Source organism: Myxine glutinosa, chromosome 1 (genome assembly GCF_964187855.1).
Source record: "Myxine glutinosa chromosome 1, kmMyxGlut1.1, whole genome shotgun sequence".
In the NCBI taxonomy this organism is placed as follows: domain Eukaryota; kingdom Metazoa; phylum Chordata; class Myxini; order Myxiniformes; family Myxinidae; genus Myxine; species Myxine glutinosa.
The window spans coordinates 110,762,943-110,781,052 of record NC_136261.1 but is presented as its reverse complement, the minus strand read 5'-3'; the positions used below and the strand labels follow the sequence as shown (position 1 = coordinate 110,781,052).

General features: G+C 43.9%; 1 protein-coding gene across 1 annotated transcript in view; it reads right to left on the bottom strand.

Moving 5' to 3' along the window:
• Positions 1–10,070: 10,070 nt before the first annotated feature.
• The window catches only part of BTBD17 (BTB domain containing 17), a 32,823-nt gene continuing 24,783 nt past the window's right edge, over positions 10,071–18,110 (bottom strand). Inside the window, exon 5 of the mRNA XM_068116313.2 lies at positions 10,071–11,256. Coding sequence (XP_067972414.2) covers positions 10,405–11,256 — 852 coding nt within the window. The 3' untranslated portion in view covers positions 10,071–10,404. The remainder of the gene's footprint in view (positions 11,257–18,110) is intronic.

The following is an 18,110-nucleotide window of genomic DNA, read 5'->3' as shown; positions in this document are numbered from 1 at the left end:
ATTCATTTCCATCACTCTTCTCAACCAGTCACTTTCATCCTTCCTCAACACATGACCAAACCATCTCAACCTGTTCCTCTTCACAGCATCAATCACAGGCTCTATTCCCATCATCTTTCGCAATTCATCATTTGTCTTCCTCTCTCTCAACGACACTCCGCACATCCACCGAACCATTCGCATTTCCACCCTTTCCAGCCTTCGTTGCTGCTCTACGTTCAGTACCCATGTCTCGCTCCCATAAATCATAACACTTCTCACACATGCAGCATACACCTTTCCCTTCAGCTTCAACGACACTCCACTCCTCATCAGCATGCCACTCAGTTCCCGAAACTTCTTCCATGCACATATCACTCTTGCAACCGTTGCTGAGTCTGATTCACCTTCTCCATTCAGCATGTCTCCGAGGTAGCAAAATGTTTTCACACCTTCCAGCTTCACGCCGTCTCCAAGATCCAACTCAACATGTCCTCCATCTGCAGCTCCCTCTGTGCACACCTTACATTTGAATGTAGCTGCCACACTGGTTAATGACCCTCTCAGACCACTGCATTTTTGATGAACCCACTCAGCGCACATTGTACATTGAATGGAGTTCACTCTGACACCCTTCCTGCACACAGCACATGGCCACTTCCCAATTCTTTCCACCTCACCACATGCTTTACCACTTGCCATCACCTTCGTCTTTCTGATATTCACCTTCAGACCTTTTGTCTCCATACATTCATTCCACTTGTTCATCTTTTCCTTCAGTACATCCATACTTTCCGCAATCAAAACCAGATCATCTGCATACAACAACTCCCACGGTAAACCCTCCTTTACGTTCTGAGCCAGCACCTCCCTCACAGCTACAAATAGTTGTGGACTTAGTACAGACCCCTGATGCACTCCCACCTTCACCTCAAACTCACCACTGTTCCCGTCCTTCGTCCTTACACCTGTGCACGCTCTTTTGTACATTTACATCACCACCCTGATCAACCATTCCTCCACTTTTAACTTCCTCAATGCCCATGTCAATACTTTGCGTGGAACCCTATCGAATGCTTTCTCCAGATCAACAAACCCAAGAAACAACTTCTTCCTCTTCTCCATGTACTTCTCCTGCAACTTCCTCACAATAAAGAGTGCGTCTGTCGTTCCTCTTCCTGGCATAAATCCAAACTGCATTTCGTCGATATTCACCTTCTTCCTTATCCTCCTCTCCAACACCCTTTCCAATACCTTCATTCCATGCTCCAATAACTTTATCGCTCGGTACGAGCCACACTCCAGAGGGTCACCTTTCCCCTTGTATAGAGGGACGAGGGTACTCAGTTCCCAATCCACTGGAATGCGGCCTTCTTTCACCACCAGATTACAGATCTCTGTCATTCTCTTCACACCCCAACTTCCTGCTGCCTTCAACATATCTCCCACAACTCCCGTCGGCCCTCCCACTGTTCTCCTCTTCATTGCTTTTATCGCTTCCTCAACTTCCTTCTCAGTTATCTTCTCTGCCGGTTCTAAAACTGGGTTACTCTCTATGTTGCCATCCCATTCATTCTCTGTATTCAACAGCATTTCCATATATCTTTTCCATCTTTCTTTAATTCCATCTGGGTCCACAACGATTTGTCCCACTTCATCCCTCAAGCAACTCAGCCCCATAACATCACACCTCTCTTTCGCTATCTGCTTTGCAATCCTGAATACCGTTCTCTGACCCTCTTCCAAATCCAAGCGTTCTCCGAACATTTTCCTACATGCCTCCTGCGCCTTTGCTACCGCTTTCTTTGCAGCCTTTTTGGCTGCCTTATAACTTTCATGCTCTGCTTTTTCTGGTCCCATACCCTTCGCCTTCTGCCACTCCTTGAACTTCTTCCACTTCTCGTCAATCCTCTTTCCAACTTCATCATCCCACCACCATGTTTCCGAGTGCCTCGGTGGTCCTTTTGTCCATCCACATACCTCACCAACGGCTCCCAACAGACTATCTTTCATTGACATCCAACCACTTTCAAGCTCAACCACATCATCCTCTACCCTACTCAGCCTCTCTTTTAATGCCTCCCTTACTGTCACCTCTTTCAACCTCCACACCTTCATTCTCGGTTGGTACTTCACCCGCCGAGCTCTCCTCGCACCTTTGACCCTTATGTCGCAGACAACCAAGTGGTGCTGTGAAACACCCGCCTCCCCCAGGATCACCTTTGTGTCCCGGAGGTGCCCCCTATCTCGCCTGCGCACCATCAGGTAGTCAACGGTTGTTGTCGACCCAACTGACGTGTATGTAACAAGTTTATAATTATCCTCTTTCTGGAACTGAGTATTACAAATCAACAAATCAGCTCCATCAGCAAACTCCAAAATCCTTTCACCTTCTCCATTTCTCACACAATATCCGTAACCCCCATGAACTCCCTCAAAACCGTCCCTACTCCTTCCCACATGTCCATTTAGGTCTCCTCCTACCACAACAACTTCCTCATCTTTCACGTTTTCCATCGGCTTCTCCAACGCACACCAGAACTTGTCCTTCTCTTCATCGCTCTGACCAACCTGCGGAGCATATCCCGAGAAGACGTTCACCAAGAGCTTTCCAATCATCATTTTCACCATCATCAACCTATCACTCACTCTAGTCACACTCACCACAATGTCTACAAACTCCTCAGAAAACAGGACACCAACACCATTCACGCCCTCCGGTCACCCTTGCCACACAAACTTGTATTTCTGTCCCTGCCTACCCTTCACCATTCTCACACCACTTCCCTTCCATCTCGTCTCTTGCACACAACATAAGTCCACTCTTCTTCTGATCAATACTTCCACCACTTCTCCTGATCTCCCTGTCATTGTCCCTACATTCCATGTCCCAAACCTCAGAAACCGATCTCCACTTCAGGCTGTACCCTGCTCATATGTAGTTGTAATTGTCATGGTTCTCTTTTTGAGGCAATGTTTTTATGGCCGGATGCCCTTCCTGACGCCAACCCTCTTAGTCGCCTCTTACCAGGGTACACACCGGGAAAGTATTAAAGCTTAAAAGCTTTAAAGTTTTAAAGAAAGCTTTAAAAATAAACAAGTTTGATTTAAATCCCCTCAGCTGTTTTAGAGTATCACATTTATACCAGCCTTGACAGGTTTCACATCGACAGGTGAAGCGCTTTCAGAGAAATCGGCTAAATCGGCGATTTTGAAATATCGGCTTACAAGATAATATGGCTGCCACACCAGATGACAAATAACATGAAAAATGTGCACACTGCATATGTATGGGTGGAGGATCACGTTTGTGAAGTTTCATGTAGATCGGATAAGGTTCGTTTTTCTATCCAAGATGGCTGCCAAACCACATGACCTATGATGTCATTATTTTCCATCTATATGCAACAGTGGTGCTCGATGATATATGTAAAATTTCGCTTCGATAGGGTAAGTGGTTTCAGAGATATAATTATTTAATATTTCCCTTCAATCCAATATAGCTTCCACGCCATGTGACCAATGATGTTTTTGTGATCATCTTTTAATCGCCATGCCGGGTCAATGACACACGTAAAGTTTCGAGTCAATTGATTTGGTGGTTTGGGAGAAGATTTTTTAAAGGTTAAAGGTTAAATCCAATATAGCTGCCAACCCATGTGACATATGATGTCATAAATTTAATATATCAATGCAAATAGCTCACAGATCACGTGCATGCAATTTTCGATTTTTAGGATAAGGAATTTGATTATAACATTTTTGGCTGGTATACCACTTCACCTATGATGCCATCATTATCATGCTTTTGCTCCCCATTGGGAGTACTTGACAATGTGCCAAGTCTCAAATTTTTCCATTCAGCTGTTTCCGAGAATTTTTTTTTTAATTTTTGTATTTATTCCAAGATGGCTGCCATACCACGTGACCTATGATGTCATAATTGTGATAAAATCATTCTGCATGGGTGTCATTCCTACCCTGAAAGTTTCGTCTTAATCGGACATGTGGTTGCTGAGAAAATATGAGGCTTAGCCCGTACTGATGACGGACGGGAGGAAGGGCAGACGGCCAACACAAAAACATAATGACCGGCCACCTTCGGGGGGCAGAGGCATAAAAATGAATAAGGATGTAGGTGTGTTACTGGAAGAAAGTATGGAAACAAGAGGAAACTACTAGTACCCGCATGCAAAGCCGCAATGAGCCGGCGAAGCCAAAGCCTCTTGCCACTATTTTACCCATCACTATGGCATCAGTAGGTTAGGTACTTGGGAGTAGGTAGGTGTAGTAGGTACCGTACCCAGTTCAAAATGACACCATTTGCATTCTGGATGAGATTAAAATTTATAAAATTTCCTTCTTGATTAATTCGGTGAATTCCGTCTCAACTTCGGATATTTCCGGCTGTGAAAAACTATCCCGGACGGCCGCGAGATTTCTAAAAAATAATTCTTCGTCAATTTTAGAATATTTGACGCTGTTTTCAGCCTCCGAAATGTGGTAAAAAGCTTTTTTGAAATATTTTTTCAAATGCTCGAATCTCATTGGTTCCGGTAATTGGTGACGATTTTCGTTGAAGATAACCAGGGCCCTTGTGGGCCCGGGGAACGAGGTTGGTCTTAAAGTATTTTAATTACAAATTAGAGGTGCATAAGATTGTGAATCAAAAAAAGACGGGTGAAACAAACTCCCATTGAACTTTTTTCAATTTGTTATGCATACTTCCGCATCCGCAAGATGGCGGCCTCCATTGAGCGATTTGGTGCGTCAAAGCTTCGAAATTCTCAAGGGATCCAGCATAATCTGGTTTTCAACATAATATGTACGCGTTTATTCACAACACCGGCTTCGCCGGCTATAAGGAGCAATCAGAGATTGCAGACCCTCACCAGGACGTGTTTTCAGTGGTTTTTAAGGCTTTTGTGTTAAAACAAATATGGCGGCCGTACCACGTGACCGATGACGTCATCAGTATTATTTTTCTCCACTAATTTATCACGAGACGCTCAATAAATTTCATCTTGATTGGATGAAGTTTTGTACTTGTCGAATTATGACGTCATAACGGAGGCACATATGACATCATCATGAACACATGTTATTACACATGGAGAGTTCTTTACAATAAGCCATGTCTCAATTTTTTTTATGCAGCACTTTCTTTTTATACAGTTAACTGACATGTAAATCCCATTCAAATTTCAAGTGAATTGTATGAAAATTGAGGATTTTAGAAATTTGAAATTGCTGTTGACATTTGGCATATGTTGACCTCAAAAATAGTTGGTAGATGGTTTCAGTATGTGTTATGCAAGTTTCGTGAGGTATGCACTTATAGCCTGTTCCGGCTGCTGCACACACCCACTCAACCGAAATCGGCTGCTGCACACGCACACCCCTCAACCAAAACTGCTGCACACATCCACTCACCTGAAACAGGCTGCTGCACACACCCCTCAACCAAAACTGCTGCACACACCCACTCAACCGAAACCGGCTGCTGCACCCACACCCCTTCAACCAAAACTGCTGCACACACCCCTTCAACCAAAACTGCTGCACACACCCACTCGCCCGAAACTGGCTGCTGCACACACCCCTAAACCAAAACTGCTGCACATACCCACTCACCCGAAACTGCCTGCTACACACACCCCTCAACCAAAACTGCTGCACAATGTAGGAGATTCCTTTACTGGAGGTGACAACCTGTAGAATACAAATACATGAGACTCTCATAAAGAAGAAGAAGAAGAACAAAATAAAGAGGAATTTTTAATAATGCAGGTGGCACTTCTATCTATATTTCAAATATTGATTCAAATAAAAATAACATCATTTGCACGAGGCCACTCGCTCCAGCACCACAGCACCGTGAAGGCCCACACCAACGCCCACACTCCGTTCGCACATGAGGCCCCAAAGCAGGAAAAGCACCGCGCGTCCAACGCAGGCGAGCGGCTCCAAGCGAGGTCGATCTTCACACACGATCAGCCGGCCACGTCCCAGTCAGCTCTCCTGAAGCAAACGTGCAAGACGCAAGCGAACTCCACTCGGGCTATGACTCAACTCAACTCGGGCTGCGCAAGACGAAGAAGAGCTGCAATAGCGAGCTGCGCAAAACAAAAACCGGATGTGCTCTCTAGACCAACCCTCACTCTCTCTAATGGCGTTCTGCGCTCTCTTAAATAACCTTGGCGGTGGTGACGTCAGCCTTGGCGCGCTACCAACCAGCGACTTCCACTGAACCTTCCAGCTTCATGCCTCTCGCACTCGTTGGCTGGAGGTTCGCGCCCAGCGCGCCGACCAATCACAGGACGGTAGCGTGGCGATAGCTCGTAGCATGTAGCGTGGTGATAGCACGTAGAGTATAGCGTGGTGATAGCGCGTGGCACTCGATGTGGTTTGGCCTGTCGGAGGTGTAATTGGCGGCAGCCATCATTGGCGGTGCCCAGGCCTGGTTTCTTTGCCTGTTCCTTCCGAAGTCACTGTCAGGGAAGGGATTTATTTAGTGTTGTAATAAAGATCCTAACTAAGTGTCTAAGTGGTTGTGGTGCCAAAAGGGACAAAGGTTTGGCTACCAGGTGTGGACACACAGAGGCGCTACTTTTTAATCCCTACTCTACTTATCACTCGAACATCCTGGTATGCTCACGGGTATACTCTTAACCGACAAAATGCCTACACATGAAACTTATTACAAGGTCAGATTCCTTACTGCGACAGACGAAGCATGTTACCTACACAGATCTATCTGGCTCTACATATCACTACCCTACCGACATAACATTATGAAGTAAATGAGTTGTAATCATTCCATCCTGCTTCACTTTGGACCATGGGCAGAATATCCTGCATTGTAAGAGTAAGAACCCCATATGGCATAGCCTAATTGGCAAGTTTAAATTGGCAACGGGCAAATCGCAACTTGTTGTTGGCATGGTAATCTAATTTACAATACAGGTCTCTATTCCGCTCAGGCCGGCTTGCAGAGTTCAGCTCTGGCATGACCCGGTATGAGTACTTCCGGTAAATCACCGGATCGGGTACCTCACTCCAATTGCTTCACAGTATTAACTGCACCATCCCATCAACGATTTGATTTCAGTACATATTGCTGCTATTTAAACTGAAAACCCCCTTTCATTCTAACATTTAAAAAATAAGACCGTGGGTCCTGAAGCTCACCTGGATCAGGAGCAAGTCACTCAAACCCCCCACAAACCCCTTCAGACCCTGATATTTTTAATGCCGTGAACAAACTTTGGTACATCATGGGCGATGAAGGTTGTGATCAAGTTTCATTGAAATTGTGTGTGTTGTTTCAGAGAAGATAGCACATACTTATTTTGGGGGTCAAACACCCTCCCCCCTCTCCGTAGACCCCCTTATTGAGCGCATATTTTGATGCAGTCAATACACCTTCATTAGGCATCAGATGTGAAGCTTGTGGCCAAGTTTCATCAAAAACGGTGTGAAGTTTAAGTGATAATGTCTGAAGTGTTTACAGACTCACTGACTGACTGACCCATGGACACTGTTCGATCGCATAAGCTCAACGGACTAAAGTCCATTTGAGCTAAAAATGAGATATAACTCTCTGTGTGTTTACAGAGATGAAGCTTAGGGGAGAAAAGGTATCCCAGGGCATGGGGATCTGCTCTTCATTTATTTTTCCCAAGAAAAATACTGTGAAATGTTTATAGCAAGCAGTTGTATATTCATATTCGTAGTGTCCCACCACAGACGTTTAGGCCAGAGACCTTTTCAAAATTCGAAACGTACCTGCAGTGCTGGGAACCTTTTGAAACACATGAACCCCCTTCCCCTGCCAAAAATAATTTTCTCATCCCTCTGACCCTCCTTTTTCTAAATCCTGGATCTGTCTCTGCATCTCCTGAAAATCATGAGCTTCATATGAAGTCATGACAATCTCCAATATACAGTCACGTGAAAAAGTAAGTACACCCCATGTAAAGTTTTGCCTTTTTCAACATATTTCAACATCAGCTATTTGATCTTCATTTCAACAATATTGATAGATAAAGGTGATATAATATAACAAATATCATGAAACATTTACATTTTGTAGTCCATTGTATAATTGAAATAAACATAAATGCAAATTTCGCATGAGGAAAAAGTAAGTACACCCTTACATTTATCACTACTTCAAAGACCTAAAATTAGAATCAGGTGCACCAGCACCAGGTGCAAATGATTAGAACATCGTTAGAGAGGATCTTGGAGGAACCTGTCTTATTTAAACCTCAGACATTTAGTTTGGTTTGCTCTTTGTTGATGAAGTGTGCGGCGTCACCATGCCGAGATCAAAAGAGCTCTCTGAGGCTTTCAGAAAGAAGGTTATAGATGCCTACGAGTCTGGGAAGGGATTTAAAAAGTTCTCCAAATAATTTGAAATCAATCATTCGATTGTCCGGAAGATCATCTACAAGTGGAGTAGATTCCAAACAACTGCCAACTTGTTCAGGCCAAGCCGCTCCAGCAAGCTCAGCCCGAGAGTAGACTGCAATATGCTGAAAGAAGTCTCGAAGAACCACAGAATGTCATCACGGGACCTACAGGTAGCTCTTGACACTGTTGATGTCAAAGTGCACGAGTCTACCATTATAAAGAGGCTCCACAAATATGATCTACATGGGAGGTGTGCCAGGAGGAAACCTTTGCTGTCCAGAAAGAACATCAGGGCAAGACTAAAGTTTGCCAATGAACACCTAGGCAATGACCAGCACTTCTGGAACAATGTGCTCTGGACAGATGAGTCAAAGGTAGAGCTATTTGGCCACAGGCCCAGAAGACATGTTTGGCGAAAACCAAACACAGCATTTGACCACAAGAACCTGATACCAACTGTAAAGCATGGTGGTGGAAATATTATGGTTTGGGGCAGCTTTGCTGCATCAGCGCCTGGGCAGCTCACCATCATAGAATCCACAATGAATTCTTCATTGTACCAGAGGGTGCTTGAGGATAATGTGAGGCCATCTGTCAGAAAGTTGAAGATCAAACGAAGGTGGACCTTGCAACATGACAATGACCCTAAACATACCAGTAAATCTACCAAGGAATGGCTGAAAAGAAAGAAATGGAGGGTTCTGGAATGGCCAAGTCAAAGCCCGGATCTAAATCCCATCGAGATGTTGTGGGGGGATTTGAAACGAGCTGTGCATGCAAGAAACACCACAAACATCGCACAGCTGAAAGAATTCTGCATGGAGGAGTGGGCAAAAATTTCTCCCAGTCGATGCCAGAGACTGGTAGACAGTTATAATAAACGCCTACTTGAGGTTGTTTCTGCCAAAGGGGGCAATACCACCTATTAGAGCCAAGGGTGTACTTACTTTTTCCACATGCGAAATTTGCATTTGTTTATTTAAATTATACAATGGACTACAAAATGTAAATGTTTCATGATATTTGTTATATTATATCACCTTTATCTATCAATATTGTTGAAATGAAGATCAAATAGCTGTATGTTGAAATATGTTGAAAAAGTCAAACTTTACATGGGGTGTACTTACTTTTTCACGTGACTGTATTTGTTCCTTTTTCACAGCTAAATTGGTCATGTAAATTTTGATTTAATCAACTAGCAACGGTACCCACCCTATGGGCGGGGCTTCAAATGAAAAGCCCAAATGAAAAGGCGAAATATCAGAAATTGAAGGCTTTTATTTTAAACGATTCATATGAACATCCGTTGAATCATATCACATGCAAATCATCAAAATCTAAACAGTAGTTGTAGAATTTCAACAAAAGCCACATCACTGTTCATATCGGTAAATATTATTCCATTGTGTTTCGGAAAATTGGAAAATTTGGAAAAATTGGAAAAACAATATAGCCTATTTTACTCCCAGGGGTCCCAGGAATACCCACCCACCCAACATATCGTTGCGATCGGTTGAGCCGTTTTTGCGGTACCTTCGAACGGACAGACGGACATTTGGTGAATTACAGTAAAGATGATGGTGTGGCACAAATGTGAAAACATGAAGTACAGGAAATGCTTTCACTTTAATTTCAAATAAAAGAAGTATTCACAAGCCAAACCACGTGATCGGAATTCGGTTATGTTTGTTTATTTTCAGCTTTTTAAAAGTGATTACTTCATACATTGCTATTCTGATTTTTATAAACGATTGTCCCATGAGAGGAATACCAGGAATTCTCATGGAGCAGGAACTAACGGTTAAAAAAGAAACATATGAGGTCAATCCAATTACTGTAGAAATTACAACAGATGAAGAACACAGGATTATAGGCAGTAATGTTCGGAAAATATCAATATATGTGCATAACCAAAAAGATAGTTCTTAATGGAGAATATAACATTAAAATTAAGAACTCTAAACTCAACGTCGACACTTAAACACCGGAAGCGAGCAAATACAATCATGACTGCGTTTTGTCCTTTCGATATACATCCTTGGGGAATTTGTCATTTTTTATATTATTGTGTTCATCATTCTCATCTCCGAGAAGGGGTTGGTAGACGGGCTTGACGATGATGTGAAGGTGTAGGGCACTGTCAACCAAGTAATCTGAGAAGCGGCTAATGAGATCTGCGCTCTTGAGAAACCCTCGTGCCTCCTCGGAACTATGGTGAAAACTGTAGGCACCTTGGACGACCATTGTCCCCTTCTTTCTCACACCAACTAGCACAGTCTTCTGATAGTGGAGACCTGGGATGTCTGCCTTTCTTGACGAGCTTATGACCACGAGATGGGGACTGAGGCGTGCAGGTGAAACCGAGGACCCACCATGACCATATGAGGCCTCTGAGGTGCGTCCGCTGCCCAGTACCTTCTGCCGTGGAGAGAATATGGCGTTCCAGGACACGCTTCGACTCCTGTCACGACTGCTTGGGCTTAGCCATGTTTTGAAGGTCATGCTGCGGTCGTCTCTTGCTGGATTCTGGATGGCCCATGCCCGGCCCCAGCCCAATCCCAAGTAGTTCCTTGGGATGAAGCTTGGTTGTGTTAAATCCACAAAGCGACCAAACTCATGAGGTGAGACAGAGTGGAAGCGGAATGCTGTATTGATAGCATGCTCGATCGTGTGCAGGTGTCTTTTAAGTGTCGTGGATACCTTCAGGAGTTCCAGAAGCTCCAGTGAAGACATCATGGGGTAACGGATGGAGCCGAGCATGGCCTCAACAACAGATGAGTTTGGCTGGTTGCGTTTGATCCACAATTCTATGGCAGAAAAAAGGGCCATCTCGCTTTCGATTACTAGATCGGAGCGCTGCAGACATGAAAACAAACAAAAACAAAAAACCCATCAAAATCAACCTCGATATCAGGTTCGTGACATTATTCAAGAAAATAAATGTCATTTAAACATTTATTCACTTCACAAAATACAGTGCGTAAGTCCAGTTTTGAACTGATACAAATAATTATCTACCCAGCAGAAAACACAACTTTCTTGTGTAGATGCTAGATGTAGGATTCACAACCAAATGGGGAGGCAGGGTCTTCAAGGTCTATTGACACAATTTGGGGGTTAATTACACTCACCAGAGGAGATGGTATTGCATTTGGGTTCGTTTGTCTGTCTGTTTGTTTGTCCGCACAGAACGTGAGTATGTGTATGAATTAAATTAGACTCTTTAGACAATTTAAAACCCGAAGACCCATTAAGACCACGAAGACCCAAAGACCCCCTAAACCTCTTAAAACCCCTAACACCCCCTGGACCCTTTATAACCCTGACCATTTTAGACCACTAAGACCCTTTCAAACCATAAGACCCATTGGACTCTTAAGAACTACAACACCTGTTAAGACCCCGAATACCCCTCAGACCCTTAAGACATTTTAGACACCGAAGACCCTTTAATATCCCATAGCCCCCTAGGACCCTTTAGACCCAAAGGCCCCTAGAACCCTGTAGACCCAAAGGACCGTTTAGCTGCATAAGACCCTTTAGACCCCTAACACCCTTAAGATCCTTTAGAACCTAACATCCTTTATTTTTATTTATTATTTTTTATCATTAATAATTTTTATTTATTTTAATTATCATTTATTAAGATCATTTTCATTTTTATTTATTTAGAACCTAACATAACTTTAGATCCACCTAACATCCTTTAGAACCCTAACACCCTTTAAGACCTCCAAAGACCCTTTAGACCCCTAACACCTATTAAGATTCTGAAGATCGTTTAGACCCCTAAGATCCTCTATACCCCTAAGACCATTTGGACGCATTTGACACTATAGATCCTGTTACACCCTTTGGAACTCTCAGACCTCTAAGACCGGTTAGATCCTCTTAGACTCCTTTCCACCCTTTAGACCTTCACACTTTTCAGACCTTTTCATACCATGTGGCCTCTTTTGACCTTGAGACCCATTTTAGACATTTTAAGATCCTTAGACCCAGGGCCGGCGCTACCATTAGGCCAACTAGGCAGCCGCCGAGGGCGCAGACATGAAAGGGTCACAGTTTCATACAAATTATTGGTTTAAGACCGGTCACAATATACCGAGTGCCCTTTAGTTCAAAATGATTTGTGTGCCAAAATATTTTATTTTGTATTTGCGAAAGATAATCAAAGATTGATTATTTAAAATTTTGATTTTGCATATCTAAAACTTATTGCTCAAACCAAAAACTGTTTTGTTTATCTGTAATTTCCATTCACACACTCATAAAGGGCCCACTTTCATTATTTTGCATGGCAAACCACATGGAGTGTCATTTTTTTTAAAGTGAAAGCCCATTTGCCCCAAAGCGTGGGGTAACAGGGCCACTGTCATATTAATGGGTATTGCGCCTTTAATGTTGGTGCTGTTGGCATCTTACGGTACTTATTCTTGCAATTTAAAATACATTTAGCAGTTTCAAGTTTTCTGCTTTTTATTTTCTCAACAAGACATCTGTTTTGTAATAATCGAAGTTGGCAAATTTTTTTTGGGGGTGGGGGTGGGGGGGGATGGAAGTAGCTGGCCTTGCCTAGGGCGCAAAATAGTCTGACGCCGACCCTGCTTAGACCCCTTCAGACAATTCCAACCATTTAGACCTTAAATTACACCTTTTAGACCCCTTTGACCTTTTTAGATACTTTAGACAATTTTGACCCTTTAGACCCATGTAGACCTTTCCACCTTTCAACATGTAGACCTTCAGACCATTTGACCTCTATAACGTTTCAGCCCTTGACCATTGCACATTTACAATTAGACCATTTAGACCTTTAATTTGCAATCAACGACCATTCATTTAGTACATCCTTCCATTTATTTGCCACACAAACTACACCATACAAACCAAGTCGTGGCAAGGATCTGCAATCTCTGATTGCTCTTTCTTTTTTCGTATTATGATCGTTAATTTATGTGCGAATATAAGTGAAATGATTTTTCGGATCCTTAACGTTAAATAAGCTAAGCCCTCTCCCCAACCTATTCATTTCTATCCAATTTTACCAGGATCGATGATGATGTTTGATTATGTAATGGGAGTATGACATGCATCCATGCATAATGTCACGCCCCTGGGTGCCAGGTCGTAATGCCCCATGGCAGAGCTCTTGATATTGCGAAACTCGAAAATTCATACCAATTTTCCAGTTTTCTTCATCCCTTAATCTCCAACTGGTTTAATTTAGAGCAGACACCAGTTTCCTTAATCTCCCAAATGGTTTAACTAAGATGCTAATTACACCATAGAAGTGAAACGGTAACTAACTACCTTGATTATAAACATAATTGATATATGCATAGAAGAAAAAAAGTGCCACAAAATCTGACTCCATGATAATTCGAGTTGTGTTTGTTTGGGTGTTTTTTCCTTGCAAAATCGACGTTTCTTGTCTGTTATTGGTTGGTCTGGTCTGTTATTCTGTCTGCCAATCGCCTACAAGTCGCATTTTTACTCTGATCTTCACGACACTTAACTATCTGGTAGAGGTAGTCACAAGCAAGAAGCATATATTGCCAGAAGCATATATTGCCAAACTCACAAGAAGGCCTTCAAGAAAGTATTCACACCCCTTGACATTTTCACATTTTGTTGTTACAGCCTGAATTTAAAATGGTTTAAATTGAGATTTTTTTGTCACTGATCACATAATAAATACCCCATAATGCCAAAGGGGAAAAAATAATTTGAGAAATTTTTGCAAAATAATTAAAAGTGAAACACAGAAATATCTAATTTACATATAAGTATTCAGCCCCCTGAGTCAATACTTCGAAGAAGCAAGCACCTTTGGCAGTGATTACAGCTTCGAGTCTTCTTGGGTATGCCACATCTGGATTTGGAGTTTCTTCCATTCTTTTTTTTTTTTTTTTTTTAGTTTACAGAATCGAGGCTCGTGAAAGAGCTAACATTTATCACACAAAAAAAATCAAACAGACACACAAAGTATATAATAAGGGGAGTGGTAGACAAGATAGGGAGAGAAGGGGAAGCACACAACCACAACATTTGAGAGCAGGGACATCGGGAGATCTGTGGGAGGGAGAGGGCTTGGGTGGAGGAGGCCTGGTGAAGGGGGTGGGGAGGTTGGTATTTCAGAAAGGGGGTGGGAGAAGTATAAAACACAAGGACACTGCAAGGACTTCCAGGAAAGAGGTTGGTATTTCAAAAAAGTGAATCTGGGCTGAAATTAGTGGGGGTAGAAAAGATCAAGGTTTTGGATGGAGGAAGATAAGATATGGTGGTGAACAGCTGTTTTAAAGACCTGGAGTGAAGAGTGGGATTGAAGAGAGTGAGGGAGTTTGTTCCAGGCAGGAGAAAAAAGGAATGAAGGAGTGAAGGTGAGCAGAGAGTCTTGATTTTGGCAGTTTAACCATAAGCGGGTTGCTGGCAGATCTTGTGCGACTTGCAGGAATATTTGTGGGACAGAGCCAGGAGAGAGCTGGGGGAGCAAGGCCGGAGAGGAGTCGGTAGAAGACAGAAAGACCACCAACCTACCTGCGGTGAGTAAGTGAAATGCTCTCAGAGTTAGCTTCATCGGGGGAGATTCCAATGATTCTGAAAGCTTTGGTTTCAACAGCGTGAAGCCAAGCTAGGTGAGAGGCAGGAGCACCGGCCCAGAGGGGAGAACAGTATTCCATTGAGCTGTGGATGAAAGTCTTGGTATGTGGTGAGGAGCTCAGGTGTGCCAAGGAAGGACTTTGCACGCCGGAGGATGCCCAGTTGGCGACTGGCTTTGGAGGCCAGATTTGAAATGTGGTTTTCCCAGGAAAGATCATGGCAGATAGTGAGACCCAAAAGCTTGAGTGACAGAACTTCTAGGAGAGGATTATTCAGAAAATGGATGGGAGGGTTATCCAGTCGGTATTTTCGGAGAGACATCGTAAGAGTGTGAGATTTGTCAGGATTGAAAGACATGTTCCACTTGTTTGACCAGTCTGTGATTTTGTCCAGGTCTGCAGAGAGTGAGGAGGCTGCAGAATTCCGATCTGAGGGATGAGGAATGGAGCGGCAGAGAGTGGAGTCATCAGCAAAGAGATAGAGAGGATTTTCAAGAGGGTCAGATAGATCATTGGTGAAGACCAGAAAAAGCACCGGGCCCAGAACACTGCCTTGGGGAACTCCAGCCTGAACAGGAAGGGGAGATGAGAGAAACCCATTCAGGGCCACACGTTGATTATGACTAGAGAGGAAGTCCTCCAGCCATGCGTGGAGATTTCCATGGATACCATAGGAGGAGAGTTTGGTAAGCAGAGCGGGGTGCCAGACCGTATTGAAGGCACGTGATATGTCAAGGGAGACAGCTCTAATTTCCTGTTTGACATTAAAGACCTCCATCCATTGTTGAGACAGCAGAAGCAGCATGTCCAGAGTAGAATGACCTGGTCTGAAACCAAATTGATGATCAGAGATCAAGCCAATTGGAGAAGAGGAAAGATTTCATATCTGAAGCAATGATGGATTCCATGACTTTGCTGATAATTGGGAGAAGGCTGATTGGTCTGTCATTGCACGGATCTGTTTTTGCACCGTTTTTGTGTAAAGCGGTGATGTTGGCTGATTTCCAAGCTGATGGTAGATGACCTTGAGCAAAAGAGGGTGAAGAGAACAGAGAGAGGGAGTGAAAGAGCGGCAGAACAGGATTTTCGGACACGTAGGCTGCTGTCATCAGGTCCAGTTGCAGAATCAGAGTCGAGGGTTGACAGAAACTTTTCCACCTTGTCAGCAGGAAAGGACACAGAGTCCAGGAGCAGCTGGGTACGACTGGGTATGGTGGGTCCAGAGAGGGATGGGTTTGGGACACAAGATTTAGAGGCAAACACAGAGTTGAGGCATTCAGCTTTTTCACGTGCGGAGTCAGCTGTGTAGCCGTTTGAGGTAAGGGAGGGGATGGAGGGGGAACAAACACCAGAAACAGATTTGACCAGATGCCACCAGGATTTGGAAGAGGGAGACAGATTTGAGAGTTCGGTCTTGAGAGTGGAGAGATATTGTTTCCTGGCTCTTCTGAGGGTGGACACACCCTTGTTTCAGGCTTTGTTAAAGGAAATGAGATTTCCTTCTGTTGGATTTGCTTTCCAGGAGGCGAAGGCAAGTTGTTTCTGGGCAACAGCCTCACCACAAGTTTCGTGTTCCATGGACGGGAGGAAAGGTATGACAACTGAAGACGAGATGGGATAAATCTGTTCACGAGAGAGAGCAATTTACTTTGGAAGAATTCCCAGGATGAGTTGATGTCAGAGGCGGTAGAGATGGGAAACCAGTCCAGATGATTTATGGCTGCTTGAAGAACGTGCCAGTTGGCCTGAGTGAAAAGCCAGATTCGTCGACGCTGAGGAGGCTCTCTGAGAATGGTCAGAGAGATGTCCACTTTAACAAGCACATGATCAGATGAGCCGATTGGAGCAGAAGAAGAGCAGCAAACATTTGCAGGGAAGTTAGTCATAACCAAGTCTAGAAGAGAAGATGCTCCGTTGACTAAGATCCGTGTCGGGAAATTGACAGATTGTGTCAGTCCCAGTGAGTCGCAGAAGTCCTTTGCTGAAGAGCCATGGCTGGTGAGAGAGGTACCCACACCCAGCCAACTGGCATGGTGATAAATGAAATCACCACATATGAGGAAGAGAGAGTTGGGATGAGTAGACAGAAGTTGGTCCATATTATCAGACAGCGAGATGTAGATGGAGTGGCTCCCAGTGTGTACCCTGGATTAGAATAGGTACACCGTATCCCTGCGTGTCGTAAGAGACGACTAAGAGGGTTGGCGTCAGGAAAGGCATCCGGCCATAAAAACATTGTCTCAAAAAGAGAACCATAACAATTACAACTACATATGGGCAGGGCACAGTCCGAAGTGGAGATCGGTTTCTGAGGTTTGGGACATGGAATGTAGGGACAATGACTGGGAGATCAGGAGAAGTGGTGGAAGTATTGGTCAGAAGAAGAGTGGACATATGTTGTGTGCAAGAGACGAGATGGAAGGGAAGTGGTGTGAGAATGGTGAAGGGTAGGAAGGGACAGAAATACAAGTTTGTGTGGCAAGGGTGCCTGGAGGGCGTGAATGGTGTTGGTGTCCTGTTGTCTGAGGAGTTTGTAGACAGTGTGCTGAGTGTGACTGGAGTGAGTGATAGGTTGATGATGGTGAAAATGATGATTGGAAAGCTCTTGGTGAACGTCATCTCGGGATATGCTCCGCAGGTTGGTCGGAGCGATGAAGAGAAGGACAAGCTCTGGTATGCGATAGAGAAGCTGATGGAAAACGTGAAAGATGAGGAAGTTGTTGTGGTAGGAGGAGACCTAACTGGACATGTGGGAAGGAGTATGGATGGTTTTGAGGGAGTTCATGGGGGTTACGGATATGGTGTGAGAAATGGAGAAGGTGAAAGGATTTTGGAGTTTGCTGATGGAGCTGATTTGTTGATTTGTAATACTCAGTTCCAGAAAGAGGATAATAAGCTTGTTACATACACGTCAGGTGGGTCGACGACAACCGTTGACGACCTGATGGTGCGTAGGCGAGATAGGGGGCACCTCCATGACACAAAGGTGATCCCGGGGGAGGAAGCTGTTTCACAGCACCACTTGGTAGTCTGCGACATAAGGGTGAAAGGTGCGAGGAGAGCTCAGCGGGTGAAGTACCAACCGAGAATGAAGGTGTGGAGGTTGAA